The sequence below is a fragment of the Physcomitrium patens genome, chromosome 9 (assembly GCF_059467195.1).
Source record: "Physcomitrium patens ecotype Gransden chromosome 9, ASM5946719v1, whole genome shotgun sequence".
Classification (NCBI taxonomy): Eukaryota; Viridiplantae; Streptophyta; class Bryopsida; order Funariales; family Funariaceae; genus Physcomitrium; species Physcomitrium patens.
In genome coordinates, this window is record NC_143418.1 from 2793328 (window position 1) to 2815997 (window position 22670).

The following is a 22670-nucleotide window of genomic DNA, read 5'->3' on the forward strand; positions in this document are numbered from 1 at the left end:
CTGCGCATATCAAACGCATTGAATTATCACCAACTTATTTATTATACTTTTTGAACTAAACCATCAACTAAAAGACCCCCCAAATGGAAAATATCAACTAGAGTTGTCAGAAATTGTCTCCACAGTGATAGATTAACTACAATTTACAGCAACTGTGACAGTCACAAATTTCCCATTGCTGTGTCAGACCACGGTCTTACACATCAGTACCTTTCACCGTGTAACTGAACCAGTCCGAGGTGGTTATAGCAATCCCGCGGGTACAGGTCTGCAGTGAAACCGTCGATTAGGGTTTCGGCTCCGTTGTGATTCACCGCAGCCACAATCGGGAATTAGGGCGGCACGCCGAGCGCGGATTTCTTCGTAGGGTTTCTCATCTTTTTGAAACCCTCCCTGTTGTGCATGCCTTCGATCGGGATATGGTCTCAATCGCTTACCCCGCTTGTGGATTTCCGACCACTTAACACCTTCGCCAGCAACGTTGCTCCTTCCTGTACACTCTGTTGATTGCGTCTTGCGGGCTTCTAGGTCGAAAGCCTCTCTGAAGATTCTTCCCGAATTTCACTCCCCCGATGCTGATGCTAATGACTGTTATTGTGAAGGTTTACTGAATCTGTCAACGAGCAACCTGTACAAGTTTTCTCTGCACTGGCAATTTGGCGGTGTCTCGGCCGAGGGAGTTGGACATCCGGGCATGTCGAAACAACGGCGAGGATTTTCTGAATCGTGCTACGGTCGAATATTTTGTCAGTGTGATTGTCGTTTCTGACGGTGCAAGGATGCCGCAGTTCTTCCTATTTCCGTATCAATAGACTCATTCAAGATCTAGTCTATGTTGATAAGCGTGATTGTGGTATCTTCAGAGGCTTTAACATCGGGTTCTTGTTCTTTCGTCTTGATTACGCTACCTTCCCACGACTCGGTCTCCACGATAGACTGGCATAAGAGTGGTATGGCTGCTCACTCTTGTGTTTTATTCTTTCCTGTGTTGTGTATATGGCTTTTGGTCTTCGATTAGTTCAGTTTTGATTTTTTCTGCCCATGAGTAATCTGCATGAATCGATGAAGGCGCTAGGGGAATCTTCCGATGAAGAGCGGGTATCTGCGCAGCGCAGCGCAACGCTTAGACTTCGTGTGAGTTTTTTGCGATGCCTTTGTTGCTATGGTTTGGGTTGCAATGGACAGCGATGTAGCACTGTTATGATATTTTTCTGCTGGTGAGGAAGGTCTTCATTTTGAACACAACTTCTCCGACTGTTTATTTTGATTTTCTTTGGTTGATCAGTCAACCCATTCCGTGTGAAGTCATTGTCACTGTCTGGGGACAAGAGTAGTATGTCCGCTTAGGTTACTCCTTGCGCTTATACTTGTGGTAGGGCCTGTATGAGTGAGTCAGACAGGGTGCCCCACGTTGAGTTACCTGGCACGACATTCAACTAATAATTTGTGCTTTCTTTGGTTACGATTACTTCCATACTTGTGCGGCACAAGTTCTAGCAAGGCATCAGAGGTTCTAAGTTCTTCCGTGCATGGCTTCCAGCTTGTGTAGGTTGGTTTTGCATGTGACATGGAAATATATTCCTTTCTTGGATTCTGGGGAGCGGATCCAGTTGAAAGTCATGAAAATAATATGTTGCAAATATTTCCAGTGATGTGAACTATAACCTGGTAACCAAGTTGGTCTAGAGTGGTGACGGACACTCCCTTTCTTCCTTCTTTCTCACCATCCTGTCTCGATGTCTTCTAATCAATCGTCTCTGTCCTCCTCTCTCTCACACCTCGTCCACTGCAGCTACGTATGCAGTTTGAGGCAATGTCCGTCGTTAAGCCACCGCTGATGCTTTAGCTATGAGAGCTGAGGATATATTGCAACATGGACTGTCGCTCGAAAATGGAAGCATTGGTAATGTGGTCGTGGTTTTAAGGCACACGGCTTACTAAGTTCTGAAGAGAGTCGTTTTGTGCGAGAGTGAGGTTCGATGACTGGAAATATTACAGGAATAATTCAGTCGAAGAACGGTCGCTTTGTGTACTGTTCGTGTTTTCATCTAACTTGTTCGCATGAGTCTGAGTCTCCTATTGGGAACTTACCGATTCATTTGTTCCTAGACAGGACCGCATTCCTCATTTTCAAATTTATTGATGTATGAATGGAGAATTATTCGAGTAATATGATTAGTATTTGTGATTCATTTTGTGAATGCATGGCGGAAGCTTCATCGAAGGTCACTCTGAATTTCTTCATGTGTGTTTTCCTTTCAGTTATGATTGTAGCCTAGTGATAGTCCAGGTTGATTCTTTTCTTTGAATGGCCAGTTGATCATGCCCTGAGTTTACTGCATTCCACTGTTTTTAGTCCTGTTTGAATGCCAGACCTACTTATTAGGATTGGTTTGACGTTAAATCTTGTTCCTTACGATTTGTAACGCTCGGGATACTGATGTATATCCAAATGTTTGTGAGAACTTTGGCGTCTCAAAAATGGACCTTGGTGCACTGTCCAGTGATGTTAATAACGTACTGTCGATCATGTTGATCTAGAGTGGTGGCGGATACTCCCTTTCTGATGTCTTTTTTCATCCCTCTGTCTCAATCTCTCTTACTACCCTATCCGTATTCTTTCTCTACTGCACGACCCTTTGCAGTGTGAGGTAGTATCTGCCATTTAACCACCGCTGATGCTGTAGCTATGAGAGCTGAGGACAATTTGCACCTATGAGACTTGCTGTTTTGTCTGCACGTCTTGGTTACCTTTCTGGATGACGGTCACTGTTTGCCCATGAACCTTGGTTTACCAACATGAAATTAGTTACAAAGCACGTGGATTTTAAGTTCTGGCACATTCTGCCAAGTCACGTTAATGCGACGTTAGCCTCTGATAATGCTTGGGTGAAACAGAAGTATCTGCCCTTCTGATTTCAACAGTTACCAAAACATCAGTGTTAGTAACACTGCAGTTCTGTAATTGTTACACATTGTTGTGTCCTGTCGGGTCCTACATGTTCCACAATTTCAACAGAGTGCCAAGTTCTTGTTTGAGACTGATATTTGATAGTTCGTGGTGCTCTGTATGAGCTTTGCTTTAGCGCACAAGCTTTCACTATGTAACCCACTTCTGTTGGAATATATGGCAACTGTTGACAGGGCCTGGTGTTTTTTATCTGCGACTAAATGTAATCCTATTTCTTGCATGCCACTTCTACATCTTGGGTCAAAGCTCATCGCAGCCCATGTATCATCTCCTGTTTTTTTCTCTCGCAACCATTTTTTGTCCACTGGTTTTTCGATTGCGACTGCTGCTGTTATATGCTAGAACCAGCTCCTGGTCAATTTAGGTACCAATTCTGACTGTTCTTTCATTCACTTAGAAGAGAAACATTTCCTCGAACTCTCGCACAGATCTCATATTTCATTGGCAGGTAACGAGGTGGTTGCACTTACAATTTGACCGTTAGAGCTGATTTTTTTCTACGACGTGTGCTGTTAATACTCTCGCTTGTTGCATCAATATGTTCTGTGCATTACCCCTGGTTTGGAGTATCTATTGCTTTGTATTGCCCTTTTGGTTTCTGTGATATGACATGAAGCAGACGAATTTCCTCATCACACGTGAGTTTGATGCACCTCATCTGAAAACGATATGCTGCGATGGACTGGTCTTTTTGCGCCACATTCAATGGCTAAGGATTTCATGCTTTCATTGGTGTTAGCATCACAATATCTGTTAAAACACTGCTATCAACTTGTTGGAGTAAGGAGGAAAATGACGGTCCAATGCTGATAATAGCAGCTAACCAGAATTGTGAGGTGTGAGTGAATGAATGCGTACTTGCTTCATACAATATATCTGAGAAGCTGCAATTTTTTTTCTATGGAAGTTGCTCCCCTGTAGGGTTTGTCAGTTTCACACCGTACACGAGAAAAAAAAATCATGACAGTTACCAACCAAATTCGGTTTGGATCATCGTCACTCACCTAGCATAAGATAAAGATGTGGATGAATTATGCTCTGGATTGTAATGAATGATTCAGTAGCAGCAAATTACATTGCTGTTCTGAAGAGGTATATTCACTATCGGTGCAACTTGTGCGCGGGTTCCCAGTTTAATTATCCATCGAGCTGTGATACTGTTGTGTGTGGAAGTTCATAGCATGTATTGTACTCCTGACAAATACACGTTGTTTCCTTGTGTATCAGAGCTGAAGTTTGGAGAAACCTCTCATGGAGACAAACAAAAGTGCGAAACAAAAGTAAACTGGTTGAATTTGTTTGTCCATTTACCCTTTTACTGCTTGCAATTCCAAAACCCAAACAAGTGCAACATGTGCATTTGTACACGTATTGATCTGCGCAAGGTCAACCGACTGCTACCCTGGACATCAAGTCATGTAAGTACTTGCTGGTATGAATCTGAACCTGGTTATACTGATCTTAGATCATCCACGTTTAACTGAATGATACAAAAAAATCGTATATGCCTTTGCTATACACATTACATAACCACGTAAAGAAACAGCGTTTCCACAAGAAACCAGATAGTACATAAGTAAAGTCTCACGACTGAAATGAACATCACATGCTCGTAACTCGCGCAATATTACATCAACATCTACTCTAAGCCCTGAAATCAAGCTGCCGAAACAACAATATGAATTGAGCACTACATCACTCTGTTTAGGAATCTGACTTACGAACAATAGAAAAGCAAGCCATTTAAAAAAGTTTACAACCTTTTATTGTCCCGCACTTTACACAGCTGAAATAAAATTCAAAACAAAAACGAACTAATCCTACGGAAATATCCGAAAGAGGGCGGGGTGAGTTCCTTTGGTACACGTCACCGTCCACGTCAGCCTGCTAGCTGGCCCGTTAATTCCCATGCCTACTATTTTGACTCGGTGCGTCTGGACGCCCCACGATCAAAGGACCCCACTCGTCATCCCCCCGGTCATGGCCCAAAAAAGCAAACCGTGGGTTCCACCTATTGACACGACAGATGCGGCGTGTTTCCATGGAATCCTCCGAATCCACTCCTCATGTTCCCTTTAAAACTGCCTGGTGTAGAGTTTTCACTTTGGATATAAATTTTTAAAACCCGCACTATTTTTTTATCATTTTTTAATGGTCCTAGTTTCTTGATTGGGTGGCGAAATTCTAGTCTCTTTTTCAACAAAATGAGTAGGAAAAGCAAATAAAGTGGGGGAAGGGAAGTGTAATGTAGCAAATTTCATTATGCAATTTAGTGAAGAAAAGGAGTGTTTGCATGCTCGTGGTGTTGACTTGTTAGAAGATGTTTGTGCATAAGACAACATGAAACATGGACATGATATTGAATCCAGGGAAAAAAGTTTTGAAAAGTTGTGTAGAATGCTGTTGTCATTTCAACTTACATAGTTCATGTGGTGTGCATATGAGTTAATTACCTATATTTGTCAAAGCATGTAATACTCTTTACAATATATATATATATATATATATATATACTAAATTTCACTTCTATTTTATTAGTTTATATAAAACTGTTCACATATGTGTTGATTTGATTTGATTTGATTATTTTAAAATTGCATAGTTAATAATCCAAGAGCACAAGCCTTTGTAAAATATTTATACACACTAAGAATATATATATATATACATATATATACCTTGTAGTCCCTAAGGATAATGCAAGATGTCTTTTTATACACATATTAAAAAGTTAACCATCCTTTTGAGATAGAGTTGAAATGTGAATCCACAATAAAACATAAAAGGAGAAAAGTAAAAATAAAAAAGGAAAACTAAGTTGTATGATGAGACAATTTGCTTAATTATACTTTATTTTAAAAATTATTTACAATAGTACAGATACATCAGAATTCCATATTCATTAATGCGTTTTAATAAAGGTGACATGCATAAAATTAAAAATAAAGAAAACCTTAATGTTGAACCTAATGGTTATGAAAAACTTGATGTAGAATAACATTTAGGCATATAAATTGAAAAATCCAATAAATACATTGAAACACAAATGCAAAAATAAATAAATAAATAAATAATCATTATACTAATGCAATTATGAAATCAGTTAGTGCACACAATATTTTAAATCAGAACTGGCTGATGAAACGTAAAGATTACAATACTTATACATGAAAAAACCATTTAAATTCTTTAATTTAACTTTGAAATAGATCATATTAAGTCAATTATATAATTTCAGATCCGTCTACAATGTCTTCCATTTCAAAAGTTTCTGACTTGATTTCTGTTTTTTCTTTTTTCTTTCTTTTTTTTTTTTTTTTTTTTTTTTTTTGTGTGTTTCTTTTAAGTAGTTCGTTGGGCTTTTAACTATGTAAAAGACAGCAGACATTTGACATAAATATAAGACAGTAGACATTCAGTAAATCATTCTTTGATAAAATAATTCAAATGTTAAAAATGGTTGTCAAATGTTGCCGTAATATAAATTAATTAGCGACACAGTACCATTCAAATTTCTAAAAATAGCAACAAAAATAGAACACCGGATGTGTATTTTACAAAAAGATGCATTTAGAAATAAACAAAGTAAAATAGGCAACTGTATTATTTTCAACTTGAAGAATATTTTGTTGCAGAAAAAATGATATAATGGGTATATATTTCTAGATCTTCGAAGAAATTTTCTGTCTCCAGTATTATTTATAGATTATCTACGTTCTTTCCAGATGCATTTGAGAATATATAAATGAATAAATATAGCTGAGGAGGTAGACTTTCCTGAGTAGAATATTGTGTGTTTATATAAAAAGTAAAAATACATTTCAAAACATATCATTTTTCAGAAATCCACAATTTTCATGTATTGGTAATTTGAAAGAAAACATCGTAGATAGAAAAAATACTGAGTATTACATGTATGATGCCTCTGAAATGTGATGACACTGGCAATATTGTAGTTAACAGTTATATTCAGCATTTAAAAACATTTTTTTTAAAATTAAAATTGTTAACAACCATTTTATTGATGACATTATCTCAAAGAGGTCATTTTATTTATTGGTGAATAACAGACCCTATTACTCAATAATATATAGGAAACACTAATTTTATGAATAATATATACGAAACACTAATTTCACAAATTCTGATTGGTCAAAATACTTCTATTTAACAAAATGACTTTAATATATTTAATTTTTTATTGATCTTGTTTGTTCAGAAGTGCCAAAACAATTACACTGTAACACATTTATTCATTATACGACATGCTTTATTCAATCCTTTGATTGTTGCTTGTTACTGCAAAAAGCTGATATATTTATAATTTAAGGGTAATTAGTTTTTTTGGTATTATCTTACAGATGTATTTTTCCAGGACTTACATTCTTTCTCTACGTACAATACTTCAAATAAATTTTTATCGTCGTGAACCTTTTTAATTACTGAGTTAGGCAAAAACAAAAACAAAAACATATGTGATGATGTTCAATTTCCTGCATATTCAATAATATATAATAGTACAAATAATAAACAAAAGAACTTGTATGGCATTTCAATCATTCACAATGATATTTAAAGTGTACAAACAATGAAAAGGACAATATTAATAGTATTGATAGTACCATAAAAGAATGTAAATTTTATAGTAAGTACACATACATGCTTACCTAATATTTGGATTCTCACATTATCTCTTATTTTATCAAATTATGGCTCAAATTCATTATAAGCACACTTTTTTCTCCTTGCGATCTTCAAAAAGGACATGAAAATGATATGGACTGTTAAATTTAAGATGGGGCTCCACTTGTTCCTATTGTACACACCCACCATCAAAGATTTGATACATCTCCAACGGCAACACACACCAAATCAGGCTAAACTCAAATGCCACATCACCATTCCAAGTGCCAAGTCAGCATCATTGACCCATGCCACAAAACTATGCAACCCCCCCCCAAGTAGTGAATGACACATGCCATGGCCACACTTGCCCAAACCCCATTCACATTCTCTCATGCACAGGATATGCACTTCAACACTTGTCAAGGTAGGAAGGAAGGAAGGTGGGGGCCTCCAAAACACATAACCCAAATGGACGACAATGATGCCACACATACCCATCAAAATAAATAAATAAATAAATAAATAAATAAATAAATTAGGGTTTCATCCATGATTTCTACCCATCATTGCTTTGTTTCGTTTTGCTCTGTTTTTTTTTTTTTTTTTTTTTTTTTTTTGTTATATCACATATTCAATGCCCACAGAAACTCACATGGATTTTATGAATGTGGGTTATTGGGGTGATGATATGCAAGATCTCAGGCAGTGGGTGGCTTTATTCCTTCAGAGTTGTAGGGGGGTCTTGACACTTGGCTTCATGCTGGCCAAGTCTTTCACAGGGTTTGAAAAACTGATGAGTGTTGCTTCAGCTAATGTAAGCTTGAAAGGGGGGCTGCATTCCCAAGTGTATTGAACCATTTCCCAGGGTGGGACTGAGGTGGATTTGAATGAGTTCTGTACCTTAGAACTTGACAAGTGGAGGCCTATTTTATATATTTTCAATATATATATATATATATATATATATATTTACCTTTAAGATGTTTCATTATCTGCATTTGAAGGCAAAGTTCACTTGGGTGTCCAGCATGACAGGTATTGAATTCAGGAAAACCACAAAACTGGGTGTGTCCCTTGGGACAAAATTTGCCATGTGTGCAGATGTGGGGTTAATTGTACAGTGTTGAAAAAGGTAAAAAAAGTCATTCATTCATACATTCATTCATTGAATTCAGCAACTGGGAGATGAATGTTTGGTGGAATGGAAGTGGGTTTGTTTGTTTACCTGGGAGATCCTTTATCATGTTGTGGACTTTGTCCACACCTCAGAAAGTGGACAACTCAGTTTTCCTTTATAGCTTTGCCAGGTATGCAAGGGAATGATCATGTAGACTGTTTTTAATTGTCTCACAATTCAAATTGGAGTGTGCATATTGCTGATCAACTCTCATATGACTAAGAGATATTATATATATACACATATAGTTGTTTATTTTGCATGATTGTTGTGTGTCTATTGCCAATGAACCATAAGTGTGTTCCATTGAGGATTTCAATGCTACTTGTCTTTGTAGCAACTTTTTAATACAAAAAACTTCATCATGATCCATGTGTGATGGATCTTCAGATAAAGAGACTGATTCCCAATTACTAAAATTGTAAATTTGTAATTTTGATAATTTGAGGATTATTTTTAAATAAATAAATAAATAAATATATATATATATATATATATATATGCTTACATGAACACATTATAGGGAAAGAAAAAATAAAATAAAATAAAATAAATCAAACAGTTTAATTGGCATGAGGTAAGGTAAAAAAATTTATGGTGGGGATTTGAAATAACCAACCTGGATAGTCCAATTTTTGTCATAGGGAGTAATTTAAAATAGTATATATTAATTGGCCTGAATGAAACAGATGACATTTAAGATAGAAGTGAAAGTGGCCTGCAAATTTAGAAGGGGGTTCACAACAAACACACAACCACACAAACACACATTATTTACACAAAGATAAACATTTTAAATTTGTGTGTGCCTGTGTGCAGCCCTGTTTGCAGGAGCAAAGTCCAAGTGACTTGCAAGTTGCACAGAACTGGACACCCAGCCAAATCCTGTATGCATTTTTCTAGGCTGCTATGCCCTCACATTTCCAGATGTGACGAATGGGTCACTGTGTGAACTTGCTATATTTTAGAAAATGGGAGCAGACCCATTGTTTATTGCAAGTTGGAGATGACTTGTTCTGAATTTAGTGGATACAGTGATTCCCACATACACACACACAACACAGCCCCTTCTCCAAATAAATATTATTATTTTATCAGTATTTTTTTGTTTTTATTTTTAAAAGAAATTCTCACATAGATGTTCTAAGTCGGTGCTTGCATGGGGTGATTAAGTTGAACCTCATTAAGGATAACTCATACTACTTGTGCTGGTCAACTTAGCTGGCAAACAAGATAAGAAAAAACAGTACTTTTCATAAAAAGAATAAAGAATGAACTACAGATTGACTATGAAATGCAGGCAGGTTCTGCACAACACATAACAAAGGATGAATACCACCAGATTTCAATTACTTATCCTCAAAAGCAATCTTGACATAAAAGTTTACAGTCATGTATACATGTAAACACATACAAATCTAAACAGGTGTGGTATTTAAAAGATAGCAACTGCATGACTTTTCTGGAATTACACTAAATTTCTGACATTAAAACGGACATCTTTGCAAGGCTTTCAATCGCGATGAAGCGATTGAAGGGGGGTTGTTGTGCGTTATCTCATGTGCACAACTGGGCAAATGTCCTACTTTGTGAACCAAATGAAACTAGGTGGTAGAGTCGGCCCTTGGAATGACCGCCACACTGTGTAAACCCCCTCTCTATTAATAACACAACTCCACATGCAACGGAGTGTCATTCCACAAGCAAACAACCTATACCGCTTCTGAAGGCTCCAGCTAGAGTTGAGTTTACACCCTACTTGTGGTTTTTGCACAAGAAACACCCCATTCAACGGCATGTCGATGAAAACGTGCATGGAGATCACTGCAGCATCTGTCTGAGACACATCGACGAGCGCCGAATGCTCGCGTGGAGCAGAGCAGAGAGGGTACCACACATCCCACTTCACCACCCCTAGAGTCATCCATTAACCGGTGACACCAAAAAGAACGAGGGGGCGACAGTGAAAATGGGAAGAAAAGAACAAAAGTTTGAGTATCTCTCTAATGCCGAATATCTAATCGGGGAGTCGCAGCTGGACTCTGCAGAGTTCCGCTCGATGGAGTCTGGGCGCTCACGCAGGCCCCACCATTGGGTAAAAGCGCAGCAGTGGGGTCCATGTCCATGTGGGTGAGGATCTATATTCTGGCAAGGTGCAAGTTCTTCCTGGCGGAGGCTTTCGGGAGGCGTGGCATCAGCACAACGCTGGAGTTGCTCGCACTGGAACAGCCCAACGCCATCGCTAGATTGTGTTACGAGCGAGCCAAGTAAGCGGAGAGGGGTAGGAGAGAGAGAGAGGGGACTAACTTGCCGTGTACATGATCGATCTGAGCTCGACGACTTGGGGATCGTGGGGGTATTGGGTGATCGGTGATCGGGTCCTGCGCCGGAGAGACGATCGGTGTGCGGCCGCATCGCTAGAGTGGGTGCTGTGCAAGTGATTCTGTGCGGCATGACATCTTGGTGATGATGGCCCGAGGGTTCTGTTGAGAAGTTGGAGGTAGAGTGTTGTTCAGGGACGCGGGTGGGGGTGAGGCTGGAGATCATCGCAGCTTTCGGGGTGGAGACCGGAGGAATATGCGAAGTAGCGGTTTTGGTGGGTTTGCGATCGAGGTAGGTGGCGCTATGCATGCGCGACACTCACTTCCCGTTGCACTGAGACGATGTGCTTTGACACGATGAAACCTTCGTTTCTAGTTCTGGAGTTGATCGATCGCAACCGACAAAGCTGGTTGACTGGTACGGGGTCCTGGAAGGGGTTGCAGCGGGGTGAGCAGCAAGTGGTTGGGGAAGTTTGGGTCTTAGGTTAGTCGGAGTTCGGGATCTTGAGATGTTGTGTGAGGAGGTAGCCCGTCGAGAGATTCGGCGTTTTCGATTGACGGTGAGTTGGGCTAGGGCGTGCAGACGCAAGGGCGTCACTTGATACTGGCCACACTACAGCCTGTGTCTGCGTTTGGCATTTAGTCCGATTATGGGTCTTGTCTGTGAGAAAGTCGAATCGCTGTTTGAAGTTTGGAGTGCATTCGACCTTGTGGAGGGTAGACAGATGGCAATGAACCGAAGGGAATGGATACTTTTGGTACGACCACAGAAGACAGGGTGTGAATCGGTAGTGCATTGGATGTCGCCGGGTGATTTAAGAGAATAATTTGGAAGATAGGACGTTGAGCGGAGATCTTCGGACAATCGCAGATTGGGATGCTGGATCCGCACCCGAAGAAAAATGAAGAGGAGGAGCAGCAGTGTTCGGAGACGGGTTTTGAGAAATATGTGCTTATCGTCAAGGAAGACGTAGCGTGTCCCACGAAGATGAATCCTCCGTCGCACGGGAGGGGCTCGGTAGGGGTAAACGTCGAAGATCGTGCACCGGCAAGAAGCAACAGATCTTGGTACGAAACCCACGCCAGAGGTCTCTTCCAGTCCTCAAGGGCATTCTTTGAATTCTGCATTGACACAATTGTGCAAATATGGAGAGACCGGCCTCGGGACGCCAGGGATATCTACCGCTGTGTTCGACGCAATGTCCTTACCATTTTGCTGGTTCTGTTGAGCGGGATCATCACCTGGGAGAGCTCTGTGGAAAGTCTTCAAGCCCAAGTCCATGTGTCCATCGTGTTTCCGTTTTATCTACCGCATGCTGTCGCGCTCGCTTTAGCCTCGGTCTGGAAGCACGGAATCCTGCCAGGGAGTACATTAGGCCTTTACGCAGCGAGGATGTACATGACATGGCGCGGGTCAGGGTTGACGAGCGTCAACACGACGATCATGGTGCTCGTTGCGATTCTCGCAGCGATGCAGAGCCATGTTGGGGCGCATTACCTCCGCAAGTGTTTGTGTACTGGCCAGGAGAAGGAAATTCCCACCATAGATTCAGTGACGGATGCGGTCTGGTACCTCCTCGTTGTCACCCTGACATCCTTTGTTTTCTGCTCCATCATCTCGGTGTGTATCGCTCTTACCCCCATGGTCATTTGGGCGGAATACTGGAGCTTCTGGGGGACGTGGTGGTTGGGTGTACTGGCGGCGATGATCACCGTTACGCCACTAATCATCCATTTGTGGGCGTGGAAATGTTGCCCTTCTTTCAAGCGGCCTGCGAAGCTGCTCGAGTGTGCGGTGACTGGTATGGTGACCGTCGGGATTTTGATCACCATCTTCTTCTTCAACGTTCAGTTCTTCCGGCCATTACCGTATTTTTGTTTTCCTCTCATCACGTTTACGGCCTTCCGGTTTAACCGCGTAGGATGGGCATTTACGGTTTTTGTTGTTGCGTTTTCGTGCGCCACGGGGAGTATTCGCAAGCGTGGGGCGATGTACGCCATGACGGGACGACCCTCACCTTCTGCCACAAGTTTCATTCTTCAGGTAAAGCCGAGGGCTTCGTTTCTCACAACGGCATGCTTTCAAGGATTTAGGGCATGCAGTTTGCTTTCTTGATTTTTTTTTTTAAATTTTAAGCTATGCATCTGAGAGACGTTGTTTTCATGCATTATGCAGATCCAGCTGTTCAGCATTGTAATGGGTGTGGTAAGCATCACACTTGCTGCGGCAGTGCGGGAGAAGAAGATGCTGACCTGGACCCTTCATCACATGAACGTAGAACTCGAGAACAAGGTGGACAGGAGGACACTTGAGCTCCGCAAAGCAAATGAAGAGCTTCAAACCTCACAGAAAAGGGCGGAAATGGCGAGCCATGCAAAGTCCGATTTCCTAGCCAATATGAGTCACGAGATTCGGACGCCGATCCATGGAATTCTAGGGCTGATTGCGTTGCTTCTGGAGTCTGAGCTTACTGTCGACCAGAAAGAGAGTCTTGCATCAGTAAAAGAATGTGCCGATCTTTTGCTTCACATCATCAACAGCGTTCTCGACCTTGCGAAAATCGAGGCTGGTCGTTTGGAGGTCGAGAGAGTTTCGTTTAATATACGTAAAATGGTGTCTAGTACATTTCGGATGCTGCAAGCTAGAGCTCAAGAGCGTGGTTTGAAGCTGTTTTGGGAAGTAGACAGGAATGTACCGCATTCGCTTGTTGGAGACGTCGGCAAGCTCCAACAATGCTTGTTGAACTTAGGTTGGGAATCATTCTTCATCAGTCTGTCTCGTGTTTACATGTTTACGTTTCTCTCTTACTTTTTCTTCATTTATTATTCGATCTTCTGAATGATTTTGTTCTTCGGTGCCTTTGATTTCAATTGAAAGCTAATCTATGTTTGAAGGTGCTGTTATTCCTTACTATAGCAATTTCTGGTTTTCGATTGCAGTCGGTAACGCACTGAAGTTCACCCACGAAGGATCTGTGTCTGTACACGTCCGAGTGGCTTCCGACAATCTGAAGGCTTCACTGATGAAAGCAGGCCACAGTTTCACTGCACCTGACGGTAAGAATTCAAAGTTAACGCATCTCAAGCTGCAAAGCATTCTGTATAATCTATTTGATCTTGAACCAAACAATGAAAATTAGTATAGTAATAAAATAAAGAAGCCGTCTTATCTTACAATCCTGCATGGTTGTCAACCAGGAATCAGCAACAGAATGGGTGTAGCGACAGCTGACAAGCTTTCTGCTGACAGATCCACCTTGGTTCATGCTCCTGAGAACGTGCTCATTCACTTCGAGGTCTGTGACACTGGAATAGGAATCAACCCGGATAAATTGAAGGACATGTTCAAGCCCTTCACTCAAGCCGATGCGTCCACTTCTCGCCTCTATGGTGGTACTGGTCTGGGCCTCTGTATAGTTCATAGGTTCGTGGAGCTTTTAGGTGGCACAATCTGGGTTGAAAGTGAATTGGGGAAGGGGAGTACCTTCCAGTTTTGCTTGCCCCTATCCCTCAACAATCCCATTCCTAAAGAGGGCTCAGCGGAAGCATCTCCAAAAGTGAGATCTCCAGGTTTGTTTGCAATAACCATGATTCTAATTCCATGATGCTGTATTATTTATATATACTGCAGACATGGTCAGAGTTATTACGTGACAGTACATGCGTTTCCTTTTTCATTTAGTCCTCTTTTGCGCTAAAATTTGATAGTTTGTATCAAACTTATTGCGCGCCAGGTATGTTTACTGAGACATTTTTACTTTTGCAGGGAGGGTAGCTAGTCATAAATCCTGGACCCTCATGGGGGGTTTGATGTTCAACCACCCTGGTTCAGACTATAGTATGGGAGCAGTGCATCCCGATTCTGAACCTCCGAGTCGCACCTCGAAGAATGTGTCTAGAGTGCAATCTGCGAATGACCTAGCAATGTGGAAGGGAGCAGACAGCACTGTGATTTCTATAGAGGATCTTTCGATGTTAAGCGATGCTATTTCTAAACAAAGAGAAAACTCGTACTCTCTACACAACGGGACCTGTAGATCACCCTGTGTTCAAGGATTAACGCAGATAGATGGTGATGGTCCTCGGCCACGGGGAGCTTTAGACTCAGACTACGATGCATACAAAGAATCACAAAATGCGAAGAATCACTTCGATCACGGAAACTCAAGAGCACACCTCATTCAGGTCCACGAGGTTCCAAACTGGGACTGTAAAGAGAATGACAAAGCCCTGAGCGATGAAGTCATTGCACCGGTTCCCAAAATTGCTCAAACCAAAGGCGACACGCTGGAGGTTCTCTCCTTGCAGAGTTTGGATCTGCTGCCTTTGAAAACCACGAGACCTCTTGACGGCTTCGAAATGGTTGCTCTATATGAAGACCCCTCCAAGCTCAAATCACCACTTGGAGACACTCAAGCAATGGACACATTCCCATGCAGATCACAACAGAATCCACCAGAAGGTGCATCTACAACACCTTCAGACCTTAGTAGGGAATCCTCGACAGAGATGGAGAAATTACTAGACAGCAAACTTCATCTGAAGATCCTCTTGGCGGAAGACAATGCCATAAACCAGAAAGTTGCGAGCCGGCAGCTTGAAAAACACGGCCATATTGTGAGGATTGTTGGTGATGGACAGCAAGCTCTAGACGTCATTTGTGCTCAGCATGACGAGTTTGACCTCGTCCTCATGGACGTGCAGGTACGCAGTTGCTTTCTATTTGAACGGTGATGTCTTCAGCATGAGCGAAAATATTCTTGCATAGTGTGGGCTGTGAAGCACCTGAGTGTCAGTGCTTTGCGTAACATTAAACCTCAAACACATGGTTTCCAGATATTAGTCGGCCATGGTTTCACAATCATCAGATGCTCATTGTGGCCTCGATTTTGTTTATGTGAGGTTCAACATGGTCTCATTGGGTCAGTTTTTCTTAAGAAGTAGACGTCGTTTTGGTTTGTTACGAAACATAGCAAGATGCTATTGAAGAATGAGGAGACATCTTCTGATATACAACCTGAGCATTACATGTAGTGCGTAAGATTTCTGGACAGGTTCCAGTTTCCGCAGTTGTTGAGATTCACCCAACTCAGTTTGTGCCTGCTTTTTGAGATTGTACAACTGATGAAGGGGAGATGTGCTGCAGATGCCAATAATGGATGGATTATGTGCAACCGAGAAAATTCGCAAAGCGGAGCTGGAGTGTGGCTGGTCAAGGGTGCCCATTTTAGGATTAACAGCGCATGCCATTCAAGGATACCAAGACACTTGCTTAACTCATGGTATGGATGGCTACCTTGGGAAGCCTTTCGACATTCAGCAGCTACTGAAAACCATAGGCCATATATTACCCCGAGACAAGTTGGTTCAATAGAGATAGCTTTTTATATACTTGTACAATACATGTAGGACCATTTATTTTCAAACTTAGAAAATCGACAATCATCTCATCTCTGCACTCACATGTACATTTTGTATCTTCTGCTTGGCAATGCTTTGTCTGTGTACATGGGTTCACTTATCTATCCTCCAGAACAGTAGAGTGTTGTCATCTTGCCGTTTTGTTGTCTAAACTCCATTTGAATGCCATCAATTTAGATAGATCTCGTCTCACTTAATTAGACCCATTGCTTAATGAAGTACCCAAGTGAAAATTACATTACATTGGTTTGTGTCGGTATATGGTTTGAGAATTGATACCCTATTATGTATGTATTGAGCTGCTACAAGGAAAAATGCCCTGGAAGAATCAAGCCATAGCCATGGGGGATGGTCTTGAAGCAACTTTGTGATCTGGTTTTTAAAGTCATTACGTTACAAGACTGGGCTATTTCTTGTTGATACTGTGAAGTTTGAAGTGTAGCCAGTTTGATATATTTACGGAAGCCCAATAACAAAAGTACATCAATATTTTTTATCCTTGATTGTTATGATTACAACAAAATATTTCTATTATTCACTTAAGTAAATACTACACATACCAATTCTATAGTTAGTTGTATGACTACTTTATTTATGTCACAACTAAAAAAATACATCTTCAAGTTTGATAGTTATTTGAATTAAGGTCTTGACATGATTTTTATTTTAAAATTCTACCCTGAAATCATTCAACTTTTTATCCTTAATGATTTCAGTTTTGATGCCAGATTCTAGAAAAACACTTTTAATGATTTTTTTTACAAAACCTTAAATTGAACATCACTTACAATTATAAGCTAATTGTTTTTGAAAATTTAACAGAGACATATGCAAATAAATTAAAACTCATTAAAAATAAGTAAATTTTGTCGAATAAAAGTCATAAAAAAGTAAAAACATTCACGAAATTCATAATAGATTTGCCTAAACAAAAAAAGATCACAAACCTGTTTTTTAATGTTATTTGAAGAATTACTTCTCGGCATTCTATTAATAAACTTGTAGAATTAAAAAACTCTTCAAAAGTAAGTGAATGAATATTAATTTATTTTATAGGATTTTTAAATTTTAAAAATATATTAAAAATGTCGTCTTAGTTTATATAAATAATAAAATTGATAAATATTATTAATAATATTACTAAATATATTTTTATTTTATTTTATTTTACAAACATTTTTATATATGTACACATGATGATTTTTTATTTATTTATAATCATTTTATTTTATTCTATTTTATTATTTGTTATATTTTTGGAACAGATACTACCAACTCAAAAAAAAGTCTTATAAGACTTTATAATATATTGTATTACTATTATTAGTTTTAAATTTTAATATTTATTTAAAAATTTTAATTTTTGTCATAGGGAGTAATTTAAAATAGTTATACAATATATACTACAATTAATATATAATTTTTATTAATAATGTTTTTATAAATCTATGATAAATCTCTGTTAATTTCATTATCATCTTTGTCATGTGTATTCATCATTTGTATATCAAATCCAAACTTATGTAGGGAATTTTTTATACTAACAATATAAAATATAAACATTCATACTTTATTTTTAAAATTTTAATCAAATATGATATGTAATATAAGAACAAGATATTGTAATATTAAATATTGAAAAAAATTGAAAATTGAAATTTATTTTTATATTTATTAGTATAGATAAAGTTTTATTAAAACTAGATTTTTACAACTTTACACTTAAAGATGAAAATTTATCTCAAAATAATAAAGATACAATTCTAAGAATTTATGAATTTTTTTAACATAAATTATCCTATCTTATAAATAAAAAAGTTTATGAAAAGTTATTTTTTGAACATATTACAATTGTATTATATAACTTAATTGTCAATAATTTTTTATCCGTGCTTTATTTATTATGTTTTGTTAGAAAGGCATATACTATAATCTCTATATATATATATATATATATATATTATAAACCTCAAACATATTACAAGCTATAAATTTGATCAACTATTATTTGAGTTTGTAACTGTAACACATTTGATTAACAATAGATTTGACTCTAAATTTGATTGAATTCGAAAAATGATTACAAATTATTTTGATAAGTATGCATTATAAATAATATAAAATATTTTATAGTAAAAATTGTATATTAATATTTTCTAGTAAATTTTTTCTAGAAAATCTTATTTACTAGAAAATATTTATTAGAAATCTTATTTACTAGAAAATATTAAATCTTAGGTCTCTATTAAAAAACAGAAGTATGTGTATTTATTTTAAATGATTTTAGCTTATATTTTAATTTTGAAAAGATTATCTAATCTTTCTTTATTATGTATACAAAACTATAGTTGGTACAATTATGTAGTTATTTTTTTTTTTATTTTAATACAATTTTTCGACAATTACAGCTTCTTTAGCCCTTTTAAGCACTTAAAACTTGTGTATTTTTAGTTTTTATTTTTATCGTATAATTGAGTTTATTGGATTGGTTAAAATTTTCATAGTTTGTAGAATTCTTCATTAACTTCTTTACTTAGATTTGTTCTTTACATATAATTCATTTCAAAAAAAATAATAAGCTAATATAATGTCATATAATTGACCCTTTAACAATTAATATCTTTTACAAATATGACCTTTTCTATACAAAGGCTTCTAATAATTTATGATCATTAGGGATAGTGAGGTGGATACAATCTACTCTAAAAATGATGCTACAGTAATTTAGAATTTGACTTGTAAAAAAACACTTTTGTTTAATAAACTTGATTCATAGTTACAATTTATATATATATATATATATATATATATATATAATTAGAATAGGTTTCAATTGGTGTTATTCAATTATACCTTACTACTAATATAATGGAGTTAAAATCCTTTTTCTATAACATTCTTTACCACCTTTTATCTATTTCATCATACTTTTTAGATCAAAGACTATGTTCAATTTTTTTTTTTTTTATACTTTCTTGTGTTAAAGATATTGTGTAAATTATATAATTGTTGCATATTATAGATAATAGAGATAAATATTAGTTAGAACATTGTTTATTTATAAAATTTATTAAATGGATGAGAAAGTATGTATGTTTGCTAATCTTGTCTATGAATAAATTTTGTTTTTAAATGAAATTGATTCCAACTAGGGATAGAATAAATATAAAAAATATTGAATTTACATGCTTTGCCATTAAATTTAACTATTTATTTCTAATAAATCTTGTACTTCTCTACTGACAAAAATTAGCTTTTTTTTTTTTCTTTTTTTTTTTTTTTTTTTTTTTTCTAACCTTATCCATAATTAAAAAAAAAAAAAAAACTTCATGGTTCTCAATGATTTGGAAAAATAAGCACAATAATTGGACATGTCAATATTATATTAATATTTGATACATATTATAGTGGTAGTATTTTGTATGATTTTCAAATAAAATTTGATTAACAACTCAACTCAAGAAATATAAAGCTAAGTCATTTTACTAGAACTAAGTTTAGATCCAAGGATCTTATTTTGCATATTAATATATAAATTAGTTGCACATCTTTTAAATTTTAAAACTATTCAATAGAACATCTTTTATCATATTATTTTTTGCTATTGGCAATCATCTAAAGTTCTTACTTATAAATAAAACTCTTTATAAAGCATATTAAAAATTTATTAATAATTTATTTATTTTTTACAATAAATAGACAACAAATGTTATCTATTATATTTTAGAGAATTTTACGAATTTAAGAGCTATTATTCAATGCTTTTATTTTTTCAAATTTTATTGTCATTAAAATATATTTGAGATTTTTGATTTTAGACATTATTTTGGAAAATATAGCTTTGATTTTATTACAATAAAGCTAAGTTATATAATACAAGAAATTAAACTATTTACTTAAATATTTTTAAATATGTAGCTAATTATTTATAGAATTAAAATTCTTTAGATAATATTATTCTTGGATTTGTAGAAATTTTGATGCTTTAAATTGTATTTTAAATAAAGTATAATATCATGCATTTGAGAGTATAAATTGAGCCATCTTTAAATAATATATAATTATAATATAATATTGTTAAGATCTAGCTAGCCAATAAACAAATAGAAAAAATCTTCTTCAACTAATTTTCTTTTAAATTAAGTAAGACTACTTTATAAAATATTTTTATTATTAAAAAATACAATATATTAGCTGTTATAACTTTGAGTGATTGCTTTGCTATCAAATAAGGAAATTAACTATCAAATAAGTCGAAGTAGTAAGATATATCAATATTATTTAATATTATGTACTTTATGTATTGAAATAAATTTATCATCTTTTACTTTAAATTCCAATTTAAATATAATCTAGGCTTTAATCTTATACCATTTTAATTCATGAAATATACTAAACACAAATCTCAACAAAAGTGAATCTTAACGTAGAACATATATTAGCAAATTTTGATTAAAAAAATACCAATTATCGTAACCAATCTTATGGATTTAGAAATATTTCAAAGCTAATACAATCAATCTTAGATTACAATTACAAAGTATGTTCAAATTATTAATTTATACATCATAGATAGATTATTTTATGTTTTTTAAGTCAATAAATATTTTTTTATTTTCTATTAATTATTATTAAATAAATATTTTATTTTTTATAAAAATGATAAAATATATTCTTATAATTACAACATAAAATTTCAGTATTCCTAAAACAAATATGGATTGATTTAGTAATGCAAAAATAATCAAAATAAGTACGTATGCTTTGTTGTGTATATTATTGGTTTTTATAAACCTAAAGATGAATCCAATTTAGAGAATATCTATTTTTAACACGTATATATTAGCACTTTTAGATTCAAATAAACATTTATATCATACTCAAGGTTTTATTTGGAATGCATTACAAAGCTTTGAGTAGTTGAAGGGTGGTCAAATCTTTACAAGTTTTTATCTTTTTATGACACCAATTAACTTATGGTTAAAAATAAGGAGATATAATGTTCTCTTATATAGATTAAAAAACTATACCTATTTGATAATATATAGCATTGATAACATTATTGTTAATAGCATGGACTATTTATAAAATTTATTATTTTATTCAATTTGTTGTTTAGATATATTGATTTATATTCTATGTAGTCATGAAAAAAAAAGGTGTTTAATAAATGAAATATTTACTATTTTTTACTTTTTTTGTTTATTGTTTTTTTTGGTTATTTCTATTTATTGGGTAGCATCAAATTTCTAAAAACTTTAAAACACACATTATATGTAAAACTCAAAGCATTTGTTTGATCAAATTCTTGACAAATTTAGTCAAATTAAGTTACATATATTAACATAAAATGGATTAGTTTTAGTTTTTAATTTTTTTTAAGAACGTGTTGGAACAATAGTTACAATTCTATAAAATAGGTCATTATTATATATTATAATTTAATACACTGTCTTTTATGTCCTTGACTTATAAAGGATTGGCCTAGAATTGCACTTCACATACTAAGATATTAAAAGATCTAATTGAAGTGAAAAGGTTGATTAAGAATTTCAGAAGGGACACACAAACCAAAATCTTGTCAACAACCAACAATCACATAATCTTTGCACAACTAGTACAACAAATTCAAAACTCCTGTAGCTTCTCCCAAGGCCTACGCAACTCGGTTTGAATGGCTGAGGATGGGGACACAAAAAACGAAGCCGCACCTCGTAAGCAATGCGCTGCTTGTGTTCATCACCCCCCCCCCCCCCCCCCCCCCTTCACTTCCAAAGCCCCATAAACGAACTGCACGCACTGTGTGTTGTTGCTCACTCACTCTCTCTCTCACACACCCCAAATACCAAATAGAATGAATGGGAATGGGCCCCACATGATGGAAAAGGATTTGAGTTTATCAATCAATCAGACTGTAGCACTCCGCCGCGGGCCGGGCCACCCGGCCGGCAACGCGGCCCCACCCGACCCGCGCCCGAGATTCCCCCCGTGGCGGTAGCGCCGAAACTACAATGGGCCCCACTCGCCCGGCACACCCTGTTGCGAGAGGACTTTTGCAAAAGGACGGGGGGAGCTGCTCAACGCACCAGCAGCAGTAGAAGGAAGAGGAGGTGGAGAAGGAAGAGGTAGAGAAGGGGAAGGAGGCGCAGAAAAG

General features: G+C 36.6%; 1 protein-coding gene and 1 long non-coding RNA gene across 3 annotated transcripts; both read left to right on the forward strand.

The window, feature by feature from the left end:
- The first annotated feature begins 228 nt into the window (after positions 1–228).
- LOC112286813 (uncharacterized) lies at positions 229–3160 on the forward strand. 2 transcript variants are annotated; one of them, XR_002971149.3, is made up of 2 exons: positions 229–363; positions 603–3160. It is a non-coding gene; the product is annotated as an uncharacterized LOC112286813 (long non-coding RNA). The 2 variants fall into 2 exon arrangements; XR_002971150.3 differs by having other exon boundaries at positions 306–422.
- A 7848-nt stretch (positions 3161–11008) lies between these two features.
- Positions 11009–16553, forward strand: LOC112286740 (putative histidine kinase 6). Its single transcript, XM_024528947.3, has 6 exons — positions 11009–13139; positions 13272–13845; positions 14036–14152; positions 14294–14665; positions 14862–15799; positions 16242–16553. The coding sequence occupies exons 1-6, from the start codon at positions 11973–11975 to the stop codon at positions 16467–16469; spliced, it is 3396 nt and encodes a 1131-aa protein (XP_024384715.1). The 5' UTR covers positions 11009–11972; the 3' UTR covers positions 16470–16553.
- Positions 16554–22670: the final 6117 nt, after the last annotated feature.

Coding starts and splice junctions, on each gene's coding strand:
- LOC112286740 (XM_024528947.3), top strand. CDS start 11,973: ATGCTGGATCCGCACCCGAAGAAAAATGAAGAGGAGGAGCAGCAGTGT. Junction 13,140..13,271: donor CCACAAGTTTCATTCTTCAG/GTAAAGCCGAGG, acceptor TGCATTATGCAG/ATCCAGCTGTTCAGCATTGT. Junction 15,800..16,241: donor TCGTCCTCATGGACGTGCAG/GTACGCAGTTGC, acceptor GATGTGCTGCAG/ATGCCAATAATGGATGGATT.